Source organism: Mauremys mutica, chromosome 2 (assembly GCF_020497125.1).
Source record: "Mauremys mutica isolate MM-2020 ecotype Southern chromosome 2, ASM2049712v1, whole genome shotgun sequence".
In the NCBI taxonomy this organism is placed as follows: Eukaryota; Metazoa; Chordata; order Testudines; family Geoemydidae; genus Mauremys; species Mauremys mutica.
Window position 1 is genome coordinate 206,302,354 of NC_059073.1, and position 23,371 is coordinate 206,325,724.

Below are 23,371 nucleotides of genomic sequence, written 5' to 3' on the forward strand. Positions count from 1 at the left end.
ACCAGCAAAATGAAGTATTGTGCAACTAAATTATCTTTCAGAATTAAAACATCTGAAATTATATTTGACAGCTAATAGTCGTTAAGTTTTCAGTAGAACCCTGAGAGACATTTTGCAGATGTGAGCTCATGAAGCAAGCAAGCTTTTTCTGATTCAGCCTGATCCTGTTATCTAACAAGCTAGTACTAATAGTTCCAGTGAGAAAAATAATGGGGGGCAATTGTGTGATTGTCACTTTAGATGAGCATCATTTGATAGATATGGATACTACTTTACATCCACAATACAAAATTAAAACCCCATTATACAAAGATAGTCACAATATTTTGTATTTTGTGACCATCCTCGATACACGAATAATCTCATTTACTGCAGAGAAAAGAGCTCTTGCACTATAATAATAAATAATAATAATACATAATAAAAAATAATAATAGCAGCAGCAACCTTTGGTTAGTTCCAATACCATAAGACATTGTTGTATCTGTGAAGTACCTTCAAGAGCACCCAATTCAAAAATGAAGGGTGTTGAGAACAGAGATAGGCATTACTCTTAAATTGGCTTATAATAAATAAAATAGCTTGCAAAGCAACATGTCTGATGCATACTTAGTAGACAAGTATGTTTTTAGAGAAGCAGAGCAATGTTTACATGCAGCATCAGAAAGTAATTAGAGGACATTTGGGGATTTTAATATAACCTAACCTAAGACTTTACCTTAATGAGCATAAACATCTTTTTTTTTTCCATTTATGCTCTATACCATATAAATCAATAAGCAGATGAAATGCATAATTCAGAGTTCATGAATTTTTTTTTTAACGGCTGTAAGAGTCAAACACTGCAGTGCCAAGAAGAATATGTTGATTCAAATGAGATAGCTCACACCTAAACTCCAGGCACTTTACAAAATTGATCTAGATGGTCTTTAGGAAAGCAAGTTAGCTACTATGACAAATTAGCCTAAAGCCACCTAATTAGTGTAATCATTATCAGCAACATGGACTGTTTACTTACGAAACAAATTTTCCTACTTCCACCTGGAGTATTGGATCTCGCAGTTGCACTTCCAGGAGCAAATCTTCAGCTTGCATTCCATCTCCAGGTTTGACAGGGTGAGGATTAAAGATTCGAAGATATCCCATATAACTGCCAACAGTTATTTTAGCTGTAGAAAAATTTCCAACAAGAGAAAAATTAGAAATAGAGAAATAAATGTGCTGCATATGTGCTTAAAAGTGTACCTCTAAAATGATAGGATGTTTACACATAATTATGCTGACGTTCTGCAGCCTATTTTAACAGTGAAAACGAGGAAGCAATAATTCTCAAACTCCAGTCCAGTCTCTGAAATCCACCCTCTGAATGTAGCCAGTACTTCCAAATGTTCAGCTCCCATGTCTTAAAGATTTGGCAACACTCTTCTCACCAAGCAAGCAGCAGAATGTTGACTTTTAAAAACCTGGTAACAACAACGTTATAGATGCTATCCAGATGAGAAATTGAAGCCTGACTATTACTTTTTCAAGTCAATGTATCAAAAACATAGACTGGACCAAAGTCAGACTTGACATAAGTGGGTGAAACTCCCATTTACTTCAAAGTGGATTTGGTTCAGAATTCCTACAGTAATAATATTTATTATGAAATAGTATTTATTAAAAGTCAGCAAAGATTCTTAAGAAACACAAATCTGAAGTAAACAAAAATGATTACAGAAAGCCCCCCGTACCTCAGGAGATCAGTTCTGCTCAGAATCCCCAGAGAAGACACTAACATTTATCTCTTCCAGACATCAATCTGCGTCTGAGGTGTATCCAATAAATCCTGTCCCTAAGTCACATGGACATACTCATAGTACAAAAGATCTGACTGTTTCAGAGTGGAGGCAGCCAAGGTTTACCAGGCTTTTAGCCATTTGGAACAGTTCCACAGGACCCCATTTCACGCAGGTGGAGAAGTAGGCAGCTATCTTCATCTCTGCTGTAGCAAACAAGATTCATGCTGCAATTCATTCCACTCAGAGCGTGACCTCTGCTCCTTGCACTCTAATCTCTGCCTCATTCATTTGTCACAATGTATCTGTATATCACACTGACAGATGAAGATGACAGTCATGAAGACATTTGCATGTCCCTTAGTTCCCTAAAGCTATCTCATTTACACATTCTTTACAAAATATTTTTCTTACATTTGATAAGCTTGCCTAAAGAGGGATTTTTTTTCCTTCATCCAGATGTGCAGGCAGTCAGGCTTACCTCTTATTTTATTTAGTTTTGATCAAACTCCACACCACTATTGAATATCCAGTAATATGACCTATACAGTTTAAGCTCTTCTCCCCCAGCAATAGCTCTTTCCCACTAGATAGAAATTCTACCTTTAGTTGCCTCAGCTAATACCTGCTCAGAAAGACAGCAGGAATTTGTTGATTTTTTGAGCATGCTACAAAACCTATTTCAGACTTGGGGAGCAGCACATTTCAAAGGAAAGGAGAACACTCTTTCCCTCCCCACCTTTTTTTTTTTTTTTTTTTTTTGGAAAAGAACAAGGTGGCAGGGAAAGGAAAGAAATCAAGCTCAAGGGCTTTTGCTGATTACAACTGTGGCAGAATGGCACAGAAAGGAAGTTTCAGGTAAGCAGATCCTAAAACACTTAGAGATTTATAGGTCAAAACTAACCCCTTAAAACTCTTGGTAACAGGTCCCAAACACTACCCTAGCTACTTCGAACCCAAGCTGACCTCAAACATAACCTCTCATGGCTGAGCTAGCACTAGCTTCATTAAACTAGCAGTTACTTTCCTGAATTTCCCACCAAAAGATGCCCAAAACTGTATTTTGCAATTATACTTGATAAGTGTTTTTCCCTTCAAGTGTATTGCAATATTTTCAACAATTCTTTAATATTGTATACACACTGAGGTAATATTAAAAATATGAAAATAGTGCCACATACTTGTGAAAAAATTCCACTTACATGTTCCACACTCTAGCAGGGTTTCTTGAAAGCAATGACATCATATAAAATGAAATGATACATTCTAGAATTCTAAGTGAACTCTGACAACAAAAAGAAAAGGGTGGAGGACAAAGTGTACAATATATGCCAAATGCCTCCTACTTCATCTCATTAATAAGCATTTAGCACGTTGCTGGAGTAAATAAAATTTGCAGTCATGTTTATGTCACAATCTGAAGGCCAACTCAGAATTTCTGTTTACCTTGTCCACTGCCGCTGTTGTCAACATCAGCTACACATAAACACCCTTGATCAAATTCTTCTTTTTCTCCAAGAGCTGTTGACCACCAATCTCGGGCTTTAAATAAAGACATTCTCCTTCACGCTAAAAGGAAATAGACTCTGGGGTAAAATCCATACTTTTCATATCAAGTTATACAGATCATGTTAGGTTTTCTATGAAGCATAGTAACCTAAATTATTTTTGCTTTGATTCAACAGCAGATCAGTACAAAAACAAATTAAATCAGGAATTCTAAATGTCCCTGTGGAACTCGTTGCCAGGGGATGTGAAAGCCAAAAAACTGTAACTGGGTTCAAAAAAGAATTAGAAAAGTTCATGGAGGATAGGTCAATCAATGGCTATTAGCCAAGATGGTCTGGGTTGCAACCCCATGCTCTAGGTGTCCCAAAGCACCTGACTGCCAGATGCAGGGACTGGACCACAGGGGGATAGATCACTTGATTATTGCCCTGTTCTGTTCATTCCCTTTGATGCATCTGACATTGACCACTGTCAGAAGGCAGGATACTGGGCTAGACAAACCATTGGTCTGACCCAATATGGCCATTCTTATGATATCATACACTTTTCAAAGGTATACAAATGGAGCATATTTTTCAGAAACAATATTAGTTTGTACAAGATTCAGAAGTTAATAATTAACAGCATATAATAGAAACATAAGGTGGGAGATGGGGAGCCCACAAAATCTGACAAGCACGATTTAAAAAAACCAAAAAAACTGGTAGGTATAAAAGTTCTGTTATGTCTATTCTTGGGGCTTCAATCACACAGCTTAAAAACACTATGAAATGGATCAAGCCATAAATGATTTTACTGTCTTTTCAGAGTTCCTTGTACCTGGCTATATCACAGAACCTATTTCAGGACCTGGACATCACTAACAAAAGACATCTGTGATAAATAAAGCTCCCTTTGATGGACACCCAGCCAGCCAGTTAGCTGTAAAATCCCATAGCTGTTCTTTACTTGCTTTACCTGTAAAGGGTTAAAAAGTCCCCCCAGGTAAAGAAAAAAAAAGTGGGCACCTGACCAAGAGAGCCAATGAGAAGGTAGAACTATTTAAAATAGGGAAAGAAACTTTGCCTTTGTCTGTTGTTCTCTAGGCTGGAGGGACAGAGCAGACATGCTATAAGCAAAGCCAAGCCAGGTATGATTATAAATCATCAGATCATGCCTAGAACTACTTATCTGAACTCCAAATGTGTAAGTAGATCAGAATGTTTAGCTTGACGCGATTAGGGTTATTTCTTTTACAGTAACTCCTCACTTAAAGTCATCCCGGTTAACGTTGTTTTGTTGCTGATCAATTAGGGAACATGCTCATTTAAAGTTGTGCAATGCTCCCTTATAAAGCCATTTGGCAGGAAGAGCAGCTTGTTGCAGCTAGCTGGTCGGGGCTTGAAACCAGGGTGGACCGGCAGCCCCCCATCAGCTCCCTGCTCCCCTAAGTTCCCCGTGCGGCAGCTGCACAGCAGGCTAGCAATTGCAGCTACCCTTCCCCCCCACTGCTATGTGCTGCTCCTGCCCTCTGCCTTGGAGCTGCTCCCCGATCCTCCTGCTTGCAGTGCAAGGGGGGAGGAAAGGGGAGGGCTAATGTCAGGGTGTCCCCCTCCCCCCTGCTCCTACACCCCGCTTACCCCCTTCTTCTCCATATAGAGCAGGATGGGGACGCAGATGGAGAGAGACAGAGAGAGCCTGGGGCAGCAGTTGCTGTCTCAACTTCCTGATCCACTGAAAAAGATAATGCACTTAAGAGTGGGTCAGCTTACTTAAAGGGGCAGTGTGCATTTCTCTCTCTCTCCCCCACACAAGCTCATGAAAGCTCATGCTGAAATAAATTGGTTAGTCTCTAAGGTGCCACAAGTACTCCTGTTCTTTTTGCACACACAAGGTGTGTGTCTGTCAGCCTCCATCCCAAACCCTGCTTTGCCTCCAGCATTTATAATGGTGTTAAATATATAAAAAAGTATTTTTGATTTATATGTGGGGGTCGCACTCAGAGGCTTGCTATGTGAAAGGGGTCACCAGTACAAAAGTTTTAGAACCACTGATTTAGCAGGAAGGCATTCCCTGGGAAATATCCCAACCTCTTCCACCCTCTAATCTCACCACCTCAACCAAACTTCACAATCATCATAGCTGTGACTAGTATTAAATTGTTTGTTTAAAAAGTATACTCTGTGTGTGTGTGTGTATATATATATAGTTTTTTGTCTGGTGAAAAAAATGTCCCTGGAACCTAACCCCCCCCCTATTTACATTAATTCTTATGGGGAAATTTGATTAGCTTAACATCATTTCACTTAAAGTCGCATTTTTCAGGAACATAACTGCAATGTTAAGTGAGGAGTTACTGTATTTCTTATTGGCTTGTGGACTCCTCTGTGCTAACCCCAGATGCTGTTGTTTGCTTGTAACCTTTAAGCTGAACCCCCAAGAAAGCTATTTTGGGTGCTTGATTTTTGGAATTGCTCTTTTAAAATCTAGCAAAAGCCTAAATTCCAGATGTATTTTCTTTCTTTTTGTTTTTAAATCAAATTTATCTTTTTAAAGAACAGGTTTTTTGGTGTCCTAAGAGGTTTGTGCATATTGTTTGATTAGCTGATAGCCACAGCTAATTTCCTTTGTTTCCTTTCTCAGCTATTCCCCTGGGGGGGGGGTGAAATGGCTTGAGGGTACCCCACAGGGAGGAATTCCCAAGTGTTCCTTCCTGCGTTAAAAAGGGGTTTTGTTGCATTTGGGTGGTGGCAGCATTTACCAAGCCAAGGTCAGAGAAAAGCTGTAACCTTAGGAGTTTAATACAAGCCCGGAGTGGCAAGTATTAATTTTTAAAATCCTTGCAGGCCCCACTTCTGCACTCAGAGTGACAGAGTTGGGAATCTGCCTTGATAACATCTCAGTTAAATACTAGAACTATTTTCCAAAAAGGACTCTTGAAAATTAATCTAAGCTGACTTCTTGCATTATTCTAGCACCTTTTACATGACACAGAATTATCCTTGCAACTGCTAGGCAAGGTAGCTGTCCCTTTAAAAGAGTACCATGTGGGAGAGGTGATCTTTCCAAAAGAGGTTTCTCCTCTGATTCAAGGGATCAGAAGAATCATCAGCTTTGTCTAGTTTTCCTAAACAGCAGCTTATTTCTCAGAGCACACCAAGATAAAAACAGATCAGCATCAAGACCACCACTGAATAATCGCCTTGAAGAAGATGCCCTCATTACATGAGTGAGGGACTTTGTTTGATAGTAGAAAAGCCGATTTGTGTCCTACCTGCCTGCTGAAGAGAGAGAGAGAGGAAGAGACTGGAGAGAGGATAATCCTTTTGTAGACAGTGTGATATGTAAAAGATTGCCATTGTTTAAATCCATATGTTGTCTTTTTAAAGCATTAGGTACAAGATTGAATTGCAACAATTAGATTTAGTTACACATCATGCAGAAGGCACAACAATTCTTGAATTATTTCTTAACTTTTTAGTATTTATTTTATTTTTGTTGTTGTTTTTTAAAAAGAACTGCTATGACACCTGTTTCCTTGGCACTCAAGCATTGTTATTTTTATTTATTCTAATTAGAAAAATACAAACCCCAACATAAGGCCTGTTGCCTGTAGGAAAGCTATAAAGCTCCAAAATATAAACTATTTAACGACTAGCAACAAAATACATACAAACCTTTAACTACACTGGATAAACTTCTACTTTACATAAATCAACATTCATACAAACGTACCTTGCAGGGCATTATACAGGGTTAATAACAGTCACAGGAGAGAGCAGAAGATGGGGAGTAAGTAGGAAGATCTGGGAATTATTTTTCCCTAATGCCCTATTGACATCTTTTGATTATTGCCTCTGCTTCTCATCGCTGTAAAGTGAGTAGAGAATTTCGGAGCGAACACAAAAGGGGGAAATATAAGCGTCACTTTACATTTTCCGTAGATATGAGAGGGGGTGACACTACACAGGGCTCCTCCATCTCCATCACCCCGCCGGGGCAGAACCGGTACGTTTGCGAGCGTGGGCTTTGTTTACTCTAATTTTAAAGCTCCCAGGCGACAGGGCTCCGCGTTTCCACGGCACTGCACAAAGCACTGAACTGCACTGCAGGAAACAAGCGGGCTACTCACCAGACCCGTCCAAGCAGGGGCCTCTTCTGCACCCGCAAGTACCTGCGCTGGAAACTGGCCAGCAGCCACGGCGGAGGGTGCGTCTACACTAGGGGTGTGCGCGAGCAGAGAGGTGCGGATCCCCCCGAAGCCGCCGGCCCGGCCCTGGGGCTCAGCGGGTCCCCGAGGACGGGGATCAACAGGCGGCAACCGCAGGCACCAGCTGGCTCAGCCCTCCCCGCTCGCAGCCCCGCGGACGGGATGGGACAGGGCGCGGGGTGGACGAGGGAGAGGGGCGGTGGCGGCGGCTGCTCAGGGGGAGGCTGCCGGCGGCACCAGCTGCCCCGCTCCGCCAGCCTCGGCGGCCATCTTCGCGCCCGTTGTCATAGCACTTTAACAACCAACCCCGCACCCCTCCCCTCAGCGAGGGGGACCGGAAGCGGGGGGACCTGCCCCGGAGCATCCCGGGAGATGTAGTTTGGGAGCCAGGAGAGTAGCGGGTGGGTTGTACCATTTCCTGAGGGGGGGGGCAAGAGCAGCTCCCCTCTTCCGAGAGCAGCCAGCCGCGGAGCCATTTCAGATGTGTTTCTCTTTTGACGTATGGAGAAAACGAAGCAGCTTGGAAGCGACACAACGTGACGGGGGGGAGAAGGGAGGCTGATAAAACTCTGAATGGTCTTTCCCAACCTCGTCCCCTCCTTCCCTTCTGTGTGGTACCGTCGGGATCCTTCGGCCTCTGCCGCTCGCCGGCTGTCGGGGGACACCCGGGACTTCCCAACCCCCCATCCTCGGAGAGGGAGGAGCCGCCATGGACAGAGCCGCGGTGGCCAAAATGGGAGCGGTGGCCAGCGCCAGCGTGTGCGCCCTGGTGGGGGGAGTCGTCCTGGCCCAGTACATCTTCACCATGAAGAAGAAGACGGGCAGGAAGACCAAGATCATCGAGATGGTAGGTCCCAGCGGGCCCGCGACGGTCTCCTGGCGCCCTCCTGCCCCCAGCCCGGGGACTGCGGGGGGAGAGGCGCCGGTGTCACCTAGCACAAGGGGGGGCAGCTCCTATCCCCACCCCCCGAGTTGGGCTTGTCCGTCCTGACAGCAGCATGAGCCCGCACGTGTCCCTGGCCGCCTGTTTCGCGCAGCTTCAAAGTCTGCTCGTCCTGAGTCTGCGGGGAGGAGGAGGAGGGAGTGAGGGGCCTGACTCTGCCCCTCTGTATGGCGACATAGGCTGGTCTGTGGGGATTAAACTCCTTCTAGGTACATGCTAGCAGCAGCGTCGCGAGACGGGTTGGAATCCTAGCGGGGGGATCCGCCGCTGGGCTCTGAGACACTGATGTGATCACATCAGACTAGGAGGGTTTTTGTTTGTTTGCAAACTGGTTGCCAGGGGTGCTGGAGCAATGTGTATAGTGGGGGGTGCTGAGAGAGATTGAACCAAACTGTAAACCCAGTATATGATGGAAACCACTTCAAACCAGGGGGGTGCGGCACCTCTCCTAGTTCCGTCACCTATACTGGTTGCAGTGTTTCAGTGGAGTTAGTTGGGTGACACAAGAAAAAAGGGGAAGTGGTGAATGTAATGTTTGTGAAAGGTGTCAGCTCAATGGCTCTGCAAAGTGTAGTGCAAAACTGGTACAAATACCTGTATTATCAGTGCAAGCTTCATCCATACTGCCTCAGGCTTGTTCTAGAGCAGCCAGCTCCAGTAACTGTAATTTGCTGCCCATGGCATGTTTAGTAACTAGCCTTTTTGCAGAGGCGCGTGACAAAAGTATCAGTTGTTAAGGTGGTTTTGTGATATGGACACTTGTCCACTAAGAACTGGACTGAGACCACCAACTCATTTCACACCAGCCCTGTATGATGCATCAGGCGACTGCTGCCACTAGACTTAAGATTTTTATAATTATTCATACATGATTTGTTCAAACAGTTACCACAATTGCACATGCAAATATTAAAATGCAGCTTTTCCTTTGACTGTGCAGTTACTCCACCTGTATATACAAATCACATGTTTATGAAAACATGAACCCCAGCAAAAATCCACTGTATGCTATTACTAATCTCCCTGAACCATCTCATTTTCCCCCAGTGAAAAATCTTTACATTCCACATGCAGTATATAGAAAGTATGGTGTTTTGTTTTTGTTTTGTATGGTTTTGGTTTCCTGTTACTGCTGCTTGTGGAGGTAAGGAAGTTGAGGTTTGTTTCAGATGGCTCTACCTTCCTAAAATACTTGGAAAGAGGGTAGGAGGATTTAAATATGGCTTTGTAAAATGTGCTATTGACACTGTAAATTAAAATTAATAAACTAAATTATAAATGCTATTTTTCTTAAATGTTATTACTGGTAGGTTATCAATGTTTATTGCTTATTGCAGTTTTGTAAAATTCAAACTACTGAAAATTAAGGCCCTGAACCCACAAACATTTAAGCAGGTACATCATTTTTCTTACATAAATAGTCACATTGACTTCAGTTGGACTATGATTTAAGTTAAGCATGTTCCTAAGTATTTGCAGTATCAGTGTTTAAAATTGTATTTTTTTTATTTAAAACTTTGCTGTTGGGATATGTCTTTACAGGGGGATGCATACTTTTTAATTCCATCTACTACCTGATGTGAAAACTGCAGACTCCCTTGTCTTCACTAAAACTTTACTTCAAGTTAGTTAACTCTGGTTAAGAACACTCCTTTCCTTTGGCTTTTCCTTTTCACTTTTGTTTGTTTGTAAGTGTTTGAAGGAAAACAGATGAGTTTTTGGAATGTTAGAATTAGAGTTTTGCAAATGAATGGTTGGAAGAGGGCAAGTGAGGTGATCAGAGATGCAAAATAATTGCAGTTTATTCCATGGCTGCAGAGATAAAGGAGTGCATTCCATGGATATGAGTAATGCATATGTGTGGAGTATAAAAAGTGTTGAGGTATTTTAAAAAAAGAAAAAGAAAAAAAGGTACCACTACTTTTTTGGCAAGTGTTGTGTTAGCTGTCAGTTGTGGTGAAACAAAGTAGTTCTGCCACAAAGAATGCAGGTCTTCCTAAGTGAGTGGCAATAATGTTATACCACACTATCATGTATTTTATTTATGCTATTCAGTGTTCTGTTTGAAATAAGGAATGTATAATACTTCACACTTACATAACATCTATCCTTCAAGAATCTCAAACTTATTTACAAAGATTCATGAGGCTTCACAACACTCCTTGAAGTAAATAAGCATTGTTCTATCAATTTGATAAATAGCTAAACTGAGGTGCAATGGTTAAGTCACTTGTCCAATGTGAGTGGCAATCAGGAAAAAGAATGTCCAATATGATGGTCCATTTGAGAGAAGGAACATTGCGAAGGGGAAGATTCTGAGCCTGATTCAAGTAGTGATCTGGAGAATATCTCCTGAGGAGCTAATGTTGGACCCACTCAAGCAGCAGTGACCCTTAGAACCCTCTCATTACTGGGAATAAGAGTGTTAACAGAACTGTTTGTAAATATTTTTCATTTCAGTATTAAACATGGTTTAGCTGGCCAGTGGAGACCAGGCACTACCATTTTACAAACTATGTTTTTAGACTAGTGTCTAGCTAAAATAATCATTTTACTGTTTTGAATGATGCATTCCCAAAGACTTGCATAACTAAAACAAGTTGGTGTTGCCTGAAGACTCTTCTAAGACCCATGTCTAGTAGATAATTAGAAAATGGTTTGTAAACTAGTCTACTTAGGCCAGGAAAAGTATATTTACATTATATTAGCATGAACTATGTTTAAACATTTGTTCTCCTAACGGGCTTTTTCCACCCATTGTAGATGGGGTCCAAGTAAGAGTTGAGACTTCAGACATTCTGCTTCTGTGATCCAGAGTCCAGAATGCTCTTTTAGGCATTTTTGTCAAGTTCTAGAGACCTATGGGAGGAAAAATATGGCCTCAAAACAAAATGCCAGAATTCTGGGTTTTTGTTTTTTTTTCTAAAATAGGTACAAAACCTATTAATATTTTCTCATATAGGACTTTCTTTACTAGTCAACTGAAGAATCAGTTTCATCTTCTCTTTCTACACTAGAACTTAGTCCAGTTAATAAATGAAATTGATTCAGCTTTTTTGGTTCAATACCAGTTTTGAAGTACAGCTTCTTATAAAGCCTGAAATGGTTGATGAAATCCCCATTATTGACCTGTCTTCTTTGAAAACTGGTTCCTCGTAGTCTTAATTATCAATAAAATGTGCTGACTAACAGTTGCAATTTGAGCTACAAGTAGTAAAGGTCAGGATTCCGTGCATCTAGTAGATGTGATTGCGGGGGGGGGGGGGGGGGGAGAGAATGTTAGGGTGGCTCTAACTTGTTTACCAACACATTTTTGGTGAAAGAGATAGGAGGATGGAAGATATGTCTCTAAAACAGTGAAGTATTTTTTCAGTGATTCATTCTGCTCTGGAGCATTTTTTTAAAAAATTGCCCTGAAATGCTCTTCATGTGATATGCCATTTTGTTAAAGTAATTTTTTTCTTCATTCATAATTGTGTTTGATTATTACCCAAGAGGTGTAATGTAAACTGCTTGTCTGAGTTCCATTACATGTAAAAACTTATAGTACATATTGGAAAAATTATGTATGGTATGTTACTGTTCAATGTTCAACTAATAATGTTAGTTTTTAAAAAAAAGTTCTAGGCATACACCACATCAGTTCAGATTTTTGTTGTTGTTGCTAATTGCAGTTACATTGTAATAAGTTACCCACTGGCTCCATTTTTCCTTCAATAATTCAGGTGTTAATCTAATGCAGGAACTAAGTTGACATCTATCACACTGCTTTTATGACTAGGTTTTATGAATGAAATGGATGTTGGTTGGTTTTGCTTTTTTAAAATTTATGTTCAAACAGTAGAAAGTAAATTTAAATAAGTAATTATTTTAAAAACAATGAAAATAAACATGTATTTCTTGAATAAGCTTTAGGTGAAAATCTGCTGTGGTCATTCTCTACAGTATGCTTTTTTTTTCCTTTTGATTTTCCACCATTTCTACCACTAGTTGTAACAATGAGCGTGCTAACATAGACCAGCTGTCAGTATTTAAATTGGTATGCCGCCTAACTTTATGCAGGTTCAGATCATAGTACTTAGTCCGTATTAGAGCTACTGTCCGTGGAAGTGAACTGGTGATTGTAGGTGACATTTCTGTAGGGGGACGTCTACTCCTTGTGGATTAAACAGTCAATGGCTTTAAATGCACATGCAGTGTTTAAGGTACTTTAAAGCATCTGCTAGACTTTTAGTCTGAGAAGATCACTATTTCTAGAAATTGAGGTGCCAGCCTGTTGACATTTATAACTTCCATTCATTGCATGAGGAAAAATGCATCATCTTCCTCCCTGTATTGATTTGGTGCCTATGCTGCTTGACTTGACCAGCATTTCAAATGCTTCAGTTAGGAGTAGTATGTCTTTCAGATGTTTGACTCTTTTCCTGCTTCCTGTCCTGATATGCCCCTCTAAGAAAAATAATTAGGCAGTTTTGGAGAAATCTCTGCTAAACTGAAATGGTGGGGAAAGGGTTCTTTACTGGATTCTGGGGTGTTGAATCTATCAGAGGAAGATATTAATATTTTAAAATACAGAGTTTTCCTTTCATTAGCTGGCTTAGATGCAGTACACACAATAAAACAGAAGATTGTACCAACTTGAATTTTAAAACCTTATGATACACTGTATTAATCTAATATGACCACTTTCACTGTATATATTTTATGGAGATGTACAACTTTAAACCAAAAACACAAAACTTGTCATTAAAGAAATGTACATTCCTTCCCCACATCTCTGCCAACTATGCAAAATATATCTTTATATATCTGATGGCATACATCCTTGAGTAGAGGGTTTTTAGATACAAACTAAGTCCTAAAACATAGAATTTTAAATGTTAAGTTTTGTCTTTTACAAACAGTAGGTTTTCCATGATGATTTGTCAGTTAACACACACAGATGCACCAGGTTTGCAACTACATAGGGGAAAAAATAATCTTATTTTATTTTATCAAGAATAAATAAAATTGAATCATTCTATTGTGTTAAGTTATATCATTTCACTGGATAGAATTCATCTACAGAGAATTCATTCACTGATTGATTTTAAAGATGGAAGGGACTATTATAAACTAATCTGATCTCACAGAGGCTTGGACTCCTGGATGGACACTGCACCCAGGATGCCCGTTTGGAACTTTGGGGGGTTTGAATTTGTAGGATCGCTGGCTGGCTCCTGGAGACAGGAGTGGGATCACAGAGCAGGTCAGAGAGCTGGACTGACCATGAAGGGAAGCACTGCGAGGCTGTGATAAAACTGGGCTTTCCCTCCTAGTCCCTGAGTAAGAAGTAGAAGGGTTACTGAAAGCTATTGTTATGGTGAAATTATGTTTAATCTGGTTAAATAAAAGTTGAGTGGTTTTTCCAACCCAGAAGTCAGTGGCATAGTCAATCAGTGAATTTTGAAGAGATCTGCAGGCCCCTTGAAATAGGGTTAAGAGAAGCAGCCGGGATTGCCCAATATTTACAGGCGAGTGTTCTGAGGGGTAGAAATGCTGTTTTAGCAACCCAGAGACACTCCGTGTTGAACAAGGTGTGTGCCAGGGAAGGATAGGTCATCTGACACCTGTTAAATTGTACCTCCTCGAGCTTTTCTTGATTTTTGTTTAGTTCTGTACTGGTAACAGAATATTTTCTTTGCTATTTTCTCTAATGATGGAAGCAGATCAGACTGAATTCCAATTCCCAGTCAAGCTCTAACTTATTGTTAAGGCTCTAGACTGCAATTCAAAGCAAGACATATCTTTACACTTGCTTAAAAATACTAAAAATTAAGAGTATGCTCATAGTAAGCTAGCATACAATTCTGACACTATCCTTAATACCTAATGGTTATGCATATAAATAGACAATTCTTGCTGACCCGCACCCAGAGAACCTTAAATTAGTGATATCTGTGTTGTACTCTTCTTTGGATATCATGGTTTTAAGCAGGAAAGGTGACAGGAGGAAATATGTGGCTTATGCTTTTATGTATTCCAAGCTTTAAAAAACAGTTGGATAGTTAAAACTGTAAATATTTTATGAGTTTACAACATTTATTTCTTAAAAGCAAAAAATGTCTGTAGCACTTAATTATTTCTAGACTTTCTGGCATTTAAGATAGCTGAAGTAGCTGAGATATTCATATACAGTGAATGCCATAAAAATGTCTCTGTCCTTAACCCTGCTTCTTTTAATATTCTCCCTCCCTGTTACAAACGTATTAGTTACCATTTAGCAACCTAAATATTAATTATTGTATAAATGAACTGCATTACTATGGTCAACTGTTCTGATATTTTCTGCACCTGTAATACCATCTTAAATGCAGATATAGGATAATCTCAGGCCTCTTGTTCAGATGGACTTTGGTCTTTCTGTTGAAGTTGGGCACGGAAAAATTGCCATGAAACTGGAGAGGAGGGAGGAGACGAGGCAGAATAGCAATAGAAGAGGCCCCTGTGCACTCCCTGCGTGATACAAAGACAAGCTTTATTTCAGTTCTGAATAGTTGTTTGCAGAGGGAGTGTTCAGAGGCAGAACAGAGTGATCAGAGCAGGGGGACTTGACTCAGCATCTCCTGCTCCCCAGGTGCCCTAACCATTGTACTATAGAGTCATTCACACTTTCATGGATCAAGTAACCAGGGACACCCATGAAGCAGTGGAGGGGATACGTTTCATCACCATCCTAACTCCACACAGAGCCTGTTTCCTTGGAGTCAGCATGGGAAGGATGAAATTCACCCTTAGCGTTACTGGATTAGCTGAAGGAACTTTTTAAGGAGACATACTATAATGGATCCTAAAAGATCAGAAATGAACTAATTTGATAGCCTTAGTAGGTAACTTTATCTGTAATCTGTTGACGCCGTAACATTCATACACAAGTATTTAACATGTAGCTTGATGTCTAGGACTGCATTGTGGATTAAACTTTGGACTGGGGATTTTAGTTCCAAATTAGGTCTCGCAGCTCTACTTTTCAAGGGTCAGAGTTTATTTGATCTAGATACAGCATTCTTAGACTTAGTGATTTTAAGTAGATTTTTTTTTAAACTGGTAGATAAGAGAAAAAGAGAATCAGCAGCAACCATTTCTGTGAAGACCTTAGGTAATCTAAATTTCACTCTAGATATTGTGTTGGAGGTGTGTTTTCTAGGTAAAATGCATTTACAAACTCTTTCAACATACAAACCAATAGATGTTTAATTTGGACTGTGACAAGTACCATATGTAATTAGAAATCTGTATGCTGAAAACGATCATGAGTCTTGTGGGTCAGAATTATATTTTTCTAGTGTGCAAGATGAATTTTCACATTTCTTATTAATTAAATGTATGATCTATAAGTGCTGTAGAATATTTACATAACTTACTACCTTTTCCAACTGTAACTTCCATGCTTAGGTTTTTAATATTATAATATTTGGGCCATATATTTTGTGTAAGGATTTATTCACAGTAGCAACCTTAAATATAAATTTACCTCCAGTACAGGGTGTTTTTTGAGTTTGCATGTTTTTGGTTGGGGGCTGGGTGGGAGTTCTTTGGCTGTAAAATCCCCTCTCCTTGAAAGACCTGGTGTTCTCTAACCAAAGGTCAGAACTGATCAGGTCTCTCTAGCACTGCTGCTCAATTACCATACCAGCATGCTCAGTACTGATCAGGCAAGGATGGAAATGCAGAGATCTTGAATGTTAGGGAGTAATCTGTTAGAGAAAAGACTGGAAAAGGAATGAAAGAGGGAACAAAACTAGAGGGAATAATTAAAAAGTGAAGCCATGCCCAGAAAAATCATAGCATTCCTGTTGCCATACAGGAGGAAGGAGAGTTGCCTCACCTTCCAAAATATAAATAGTAAAGCCCAACAGAAGTTTCTTCTTTGAATTTCACAGTTGGAGGTGGGGGAGAAGAGAGAAACGAGGTAGAAAGTCTCTGCATAAAATTAGATTCTTCATTTATGGTTGTCTCTAAGTAGGGAAAGTTAATCCACCTACTTTGTCTGTATATATTCACACTCTTTGGACTTGTGCCTTTGGTGCTGCACAGGAACCTACTTTGATTGATAGCACTATGCACATGAAGCCTAAAGTTGAGACCCAAGAGCCAAAAGCATGGCTCATTTTCTTCTTGCCTCAGTTGGGTGAAGGTCAGAACCTTGATGTCGGTAGTTAACTCTAGCTCTGTTCCATTTGGAGTTTCTTACTGGGTTACTGGTTCTCTGCTTTTGCTCAGTTATTTTTGTTGCCATCCAATAAACTTTTTTTCCTAAACATCAAGAGATACACATTGTGGCATGGTAAGATGTCACTTATTGACCAATATTCCCAGTACTTAAAGTTACTGAGTAAAGGTCACTCCCAGATGCCTACTGATCACTAAACATACATACTGGTTTTCATCAGTAGATCTCAAAGTTTTATCCCCATTTTTCAGATGAGAGGGAAAGTGAGGTACAGAGTGACATGAAGTGACATGCCAGGGTCACCTAGTCAGTGACAGACCTGAGAATAGAACCAGATATCCAAACTTTCAGTCCTGTGCCATATTCACACTGCTTTCACCCTTAGTCTTGTTGAGCCTTACCCTAGGAACTCTCACACGCGGTGAGATTCCAAACTCTATCTCTTGAAGAAATCAGTGAGGCTTTGTTCAGGGGCCCACCCATGTGGAGCTCATTAGCGGGTTAGGGCCTTAGTTATTACTTGCTCAGGGAGAGCTGTAGAGGATTAAAATTTTGCATACAAATTTACCTGAAGCTCAGTTCAAACAGTATGTTATTCTTTTGACTTGGTAATTAAGTATAATACCCAGTTCAGAAGAGCAGTCATGCAGTTAAACTATTTCTCATCCTTATTTCCTTTGGTGGCTGCTGCTAGTAAGTCTACCAAGAGTGGGGCTCTATACTGTCAGTACCCAAAGGAGAATGAAAGGTCACTCTTCCCAGAAACTGTAGTTCTTCAAGTTGATTGCCTGTATAGCTCCATTCCTGCTTTTACAGAGGTCCTATTACAAGCTCTAGGTAAGTGGAAGGAAATGAGGGACACTAATGCTGTGGTCCTTTTTTATGCCCTCAAGTGCTAACATTCAGTTCTGTATGGAATCACAACAGTTATTGCTTTCTAGAAGGTTTTGAACTGACACTTGGGCCACATCTACAGTTACTGTTAATAACTTTTTGTTCTGGTCACATTGTAGGTTTTCATTGTTTTGTTTTTTACCAAACCAAGAACTATCTTTGGTCCTTCTTCAAGCACAGAGTAACTCCTCTCACCTCTGTGACCTTAATTTAGGTTCCTTATAGCCTCAATTTAGCAAGGTACTTCAAGCACATGTTTAGGCTGATTTGAAGTCAGTGGGCTACTTCGCTTCTGAAGGTATGCACATAATTAATTACCTTGCTGAACCAGAGCCCATATCTGTGTTTAACCATAGGTGATGGACCAATTTTTATAGAGGGGTGTTGTTGATGGAAACCATGTATTTGAGGTTTGTTATTACTACTTCGAGCCAGGGGGTGCAGTAGCACCCCTACTTCCAGCACCACTGTGTGTAACATCACTTTTTAACGTTAAGTAATTTATTGAGAAACTGTTTTCCACAGAGCAGCAATTAATTAGAAAACTTCTTACTTGATTGTTACATTTCCCACATTAAAAACTTTTTTTAAACTATTCACTGTATATTTGAGAGTTTGTTTTGATTTGGAGCCACACAATTAGTCACAGCAGTTAAGCGGCTCCCACTGTGTACGCACATGCATAACTGACTTCTCTTCTTTAGATAATGTAAAAGGCATTAAAATGATATAATTCATCTTGAATATTTATATGTAACTTTTAACCAACTGTAAGATTCCACAACTGCTTTAATCAGCTCTTTTACAGTGGTGCTTTGACTTATAGTTCTTGGAAATTCCAAATGATTCGAAATTTTCATAGGGAGAATGAGCCAAAATTTTAATGTCTAAAATCAGCCACAATTGGAATAGCTTTTATGGTTATGTCTTCTCTAATTCATTTATGATCATACAGTCATTTAAGTTGGAAAGGATGACTAATGGGTTACCTAATTATTTTCCTGCATCACATGTGGAGATAGAATTTTATTATCCCTGATAAAATGATATTGTATACAATTTTTAATATCTCATATGAAGGAGATTCCTCACCTCCCTGGTAGCTTGTTTTGCTTTCTTGAATGGTTTGGTGGCATATAAACATCTTCTGAATATGTAACCTAAAATTTTATTGCTGCACCTTTTAATCTGTTCATCATACTTTGATTTTACTGACTAATGAAAATACCTCTCTTCTGTATCACATCCTTTCTTATTTTTAAGAAATACTGTTCTATACAGTCTTTCCTGATTTAATGTGCCTAGTCTGCTTCATCTTCTAGGTTTTATTTTTTTAGATCTTCTTATTATTGGAGTTTATTTCTTTTGAAATCTGCCTCTCTCATTTGTCTGTTCTTTTGGAGCCCCCAACTGAGTCCTTTATTCTAAATGGGGCATACAAAGTGTTGAGTAGAGCAGAATTATCTTGCTTGTTTAAGTTGCGAGGTCCTTCTACTTAGGCAATATCTTCCATCTATATTTGAGTCTGATTCTTACTTTTGAGCCACTTCATATTTCTCTGAATTGTAACTTGTTGATTTCATCCTATTTCTCTAAAGGTTATGCTAAATTTTATCCTATCGTTAGTGTCTCCCAGCGTCAAATCATCCACAGATTTGACTAATATAATCTCTATTCCACACTCCAAGTTTCTTGTAGAAAAAATTAATGATTTTGGATCCAGAACTCCTGCAGAACCCCCTTGACAGCTCCAGTTAACCCATATCTCATTTCCCTAGGAGAGTCAACTGAAACCATATCAAATATCCTGCTGGTATCAAGATACAAGTTTACTACTGCGTATCCATATTTTATCCATTAAGGTTGAAGGGAAGACATGGTTTTAGATTGGTTTTATTCTTATAGATTTATTTTATAATTCTCTCTCCTGCATGAATTTGGTATTAGAATAGTAAGGCTGAGTTGGCACTTTTCTTTCTCTGGAAATGATAATTCAAGCAGTTTTTTAGCATCTGAAATTCATCCACTTGGTAATAACTATTTCTTATGAAATTCTTGAAAACTATTTACACAAATCTTACTCTGTGTTTACAGAAATATGTTTTCTGATCATACATCTAATTTCTTAACATATTACAAAATTCTCTGCAACAGAAAGCAAGAAATGATATTGTCTTGTTTAAGAAATGTGAAAATAGCTGATATCTATATGGATGTACTCAACGTTGTCCAACGACAGTATATCCACCAGAAAAAATAGTAAAGCAATGTACAGCTAATGAGTGGAAATGGAGTATAAAACCAAAATTCAGTAATCTCAAAATACCACGTGAACTGAACATAAGGCAATAAGTTGATTTTAACCAAAAGAAAAGTAAATCTTACATAGAGCAGTGATTCTCAGCCTTTTCAGGTTGATAACTCCTTATTCAAAGCCAAATATTCACAACTCACTTTAATTTACTATAAATGTAAAAATCAAATCAACAGCAAAAAATGATAAATTGATCCATCTACATAATTTGTGTGTATGTGTTTCAAGAGGTTGACAGAATACCTGACCTTGAAGGGTAAAGGGATGTGGGAAATCAGATTATTTTTACTTCAGGCTGGTTTCTTTTTTTTCTTTTTTCTTTTTTTTTTTTAAAGTAAAGTAATGCCTAGCAACCCCACAGTTGCCATCATGATGACAACATTGCCACTACTCTATCCCCTTTTTCTCCACCGGATCTTGACCTGCCAGCTGAGAAACACTGACATTGAGCAGCAGTGTAAACATTCAAATTAAAACATATTCATAATTTTAAAATATGAATTGAAAATACAAACATTTCTGACTACTTATTTTTTTGTTAGTTAATTTCCCAGAATATTTTATACTGAAAGTGTATTTCCAGAAAAATCAGTCCTACTACAGTACTCAGCCAGAAAGGTTCTATTTTAACTCCTCTATGTGCTGAAATAATTATCCCTCCCTCTGTGGTGCTTAAATTATTTTAAAATGACCTTCAGTACTGAGAGAGTAAAGATTGTACAGAGGTCATGCTGGGCTTTGTTCATATCTCATTATAAACAGATAGTGATTTTAATTTTGTCTCTGTACAGAAGTTTGAAGGAAGTTTAGGCTAAATCCTGGTTCTACTGAAGTCAGCAGGACCAGGATCTGGTCTGTAATAAATAACCATGTTGCTCTACTGTACCATCAACTGCACTGATGTCTTTGGGACAAGTTCTGAGGGTCTGAAAGAGCCACCAAAAACCTAAGGATATGCAGGGGCAATAGAGAGGCTTGCACTTGTGCTGTCACATTGGAACCTTTCATGAGCATTGAATTCACATGACATTTATTTTTCTAAAGAGTCTGGAAATGAGGCCAGGAAAAAAAATCTTTATCCTTTACAATAGTGGGTTTCGACCTGTGCTCCACATACTCTCTCTCAGATTTCCAAAAGGGTCCACACCTTCATTTGAAATTTGTTAGGGGTCTGCAAATGAAAAAAGGTTGAAAACCACTGCTTTACAATAAGACAATAATTTCCTTTCAATCCCATTTCCCTCCCCAACCCCACACAATTACATATTTCTTCATCCAGTTTGGCAATGCTCCTAATGACAAAATTGCTAAAGCACGTTAATTGAGGCTGTCTGCCTCCCAAATACTAACGAACAATCCTCCTGGATTTCCTGCTTTATTATTGCATAGATAAGTAATGGCTCTGTAAATACTTAATTTCCTGTAATTTGTTTCTTCTACTAAATAAGTTGCATACCCCTTTTCTTAATGAGATGTAAGGAGTTCATTGATGTCCTAAGGCAGTTTTAAAAGATTTGGTAGGGAAAAGGTTGGAAACATACCAAAGAAATAGGCTTTTGCTTTGCAAAACAAGAAGTGCCTTCCTCTGTTACAGAAATCCAAATTTGCCTGCTGCATCCATCAAAGCTGTTCATTCAGTGAAGGTCAAAGGTTCTGTTGTTGGTGCACCAGCTGATCGTCTGTAAGCTGTATCGCTGAGCATAACAAAGTGCTGTGCATTGCTGATGTGCGTCACAGGACCCTGGGTTTTTGCACAGGGATTAGTCAGGCTGTATTTGGAAACGCCCTCAACTGCACCTTGTGCTGCTATATTAGTGTTTCCCAAGCAAGAAGAATTTTCTTTCACTCCTTCAGCTGCTCCGGCAAACCCCTCCGGTAAGTGTGTGCAATTCATGTAAACAGAAATGGCACTGTCTTCTGCCTGCATTTTGTAAGCTAGTATTATCAATTGCGTGTTACTTATGCATGCTTATTCTAACAGCTTAATACATTCTCTAAAAAATCAATGTCTGATAGTGTAGACTTCAAAACAGCATTAAGGGAATAAAAAATGGTTGATCTAGTTATTTAGTACATTAACTTCTTGTATGGAGAGGAATATGTAAAATGTGCATTGGTATTGCTTAAAATATGGGTAATTTCAGATTGGTCTAAATATACACTGTGAGCGTCCATGCCTTTATGTATATTCAGAAAAAAAAACATTTATTTATTTATTTTTTCAAAAAAATCAGATAATGTAGCAGACCATTTCTTTAAGAGGTTTACTTGGTTTTTGTTGGCAGCCTGTATGCAAGCCCTGCATCTCTGGACGTTGCTTACCACCTATGCTGTTGCAGTAGGACAAAATCAAGGACAGAAGAATCAAGAGTGCCCTAAGCTCAACGCACAGGTACTCTCTTTTTAAAAGCATGAGAAAAAGTGCTGTCAGTCAATTGTCCAAGAATAACCTCTTAAAACATGCACTTCCTCCAAAAAATGTCCAAGTCAGAGTCCAGTGCAGCAGTAAGCACAGAAATTTGTAGCAAATCAATCTTCTAAACAAAATTCTGAAATGGGAGGGAACACGTTTGACTAATTTCTTGGAAATTCAAATTTCAGTTTTCTTTATTCTTCTATTTTTTATTAAACTACATATTCCAATACTTAGGATGCTTGGGTCTTAAATAAAAACTTCTTCCCGTCCCATTATGTTACCCTTTTTAGGATTCTAGTACTGTTGCAAAAATATGGTATAAACAAATTAGCATAATCAATGCTTTGATATCTGAGTGTCATCATTGCAAAGATCAACTTTTTTCCTGTTTGATCAGCAGTCTAAGACTCTATATGGCTTAGTAAAGCTTACTGGGTCACCAAAACATTTCTTGCCATAGTATGTGAGGTATCTTACTTCAAAATTTTACTTACACACACACACACACACAATTCCAATTTGTTGTTTTGCAGCTAGTAACTTTCAAACTTCAGAAGTTAGAAACTGAGGCTTTATACCTTCTGAAAGCTGCAATCTTAAGTTAACAGATACAGCATTGGTTTCTAGCTTTAGCACATTTCAAAATAATGTCCCTGCAATCATATCAAATGTGACAAGGGAGTTGGGAGAAACTAGATGAAAGTAATCAAAGTGATGTGGGGCTTTTACTTCAGATTTCATGAAACAATTACTGTAGATCATCAGGAAAATGAGATTCCCAACTTTTAGGTGGCATTATCCATGGTTTCCAAAAATATCAGATTTTAAAACTGTCACTGGTACCTTGCTCTGTCTTTTTGGTACTGGTACATAACTGAGTATATGATAGCGAGTCCCAATGATATTTTTAATTCCCTGAATAAATCTCATCACATAGTAATTTTTAAAGTACTGGTTTGCTTTTTGCAAGTTGAGCTCTGTGAGAGCTCCTCTTGGCTTTTAAAATGTTACTGGAAGTCACCACCACAGCATAAAAATGAAATTTGCAGTTAACTTTTTGTCATCACAACTCTGCATTCATTTTCAGCTTCCTTGTTCAGAAAGAATCAAAGTAGA

The 23,371-nt window shown here is 39.1% G+C and overlaps 2 protein-coding genes across 16 annotated transcripts in view; one reads left to right on the top strand and one right to left on the bottom strand.

Annotated features, from left to right (window-relative positions):
* The window catches only part of BBS9 (Bardet-Biedl syndrome 9), a 519,285-nt gene extending 511,506 nt beyond the window's left edge, over positions 1-7,779 (bottom strand). For 7 of the 8 annotated variants that reach the window (XM_045005718.1, XM_045005716.1, XM_045005719.1 and 4 more), the window contains exons 1-3: positions 7,399-7,779; positions 3,225-3,347; positions 1,019-1,169 (exon numbers count right to left, since the gene is read on the bottom strand). In XM_045005718.1, the coding sequence (XP_044861653.1) occupies positions 1,019-1,169; positions 3,225-3,336 (263 nt within the window). In that variant the 5' untranslated portion in view covers positions 3,337-3,347; positions 7,399-7,779. Of the gene's footprint in view, positions 1-1,018; positions 1,170-3,224; positions 3,348-4,906; positions 4,931-7,398 lie in introns of those variants that run through there. The other variant, XM_045005717.1, reaches the window with a different exon arrangement.
* Positions 7,780-8,102: 323 nt separating this feature from the next.
* Positions 8,103-23,371, top strand: part of NT5C3A (5'-nucleotidase, cytosolic IIIA) — a 33,501-nt gene continuing 18,232 nt past the window's right edge. Inside the window, exons 1-3 of one of the 8 annotated variants that reach the window (XM_045005730.1) lie at positions 8,189-8,323; positions 21,434-21,714; positions 22,125-22,231. In XM_045005730.1, coding sequence (XP_044861665.1) covers positions 21,564-21,714; positions 22,125-22,231 — 258 coding nt within the window. In that variant the 5' untranslated portion in view covers positions 8,189-8,323; positions 21,434-21,563. Of the gene's footprint in view, positions 8,324-8,496; positions 8,629-13,605; positions 13,745-17,294; positions 17,469-21,433; positions 21,715-22,124; positions 22,232-23,371 lie in introns of those variants that run through there. The other 7 variants (XM_045005731.1, XM_045005733.1, XM_045005732.1 and 4 more) reach the window with 7 other exon arrangements.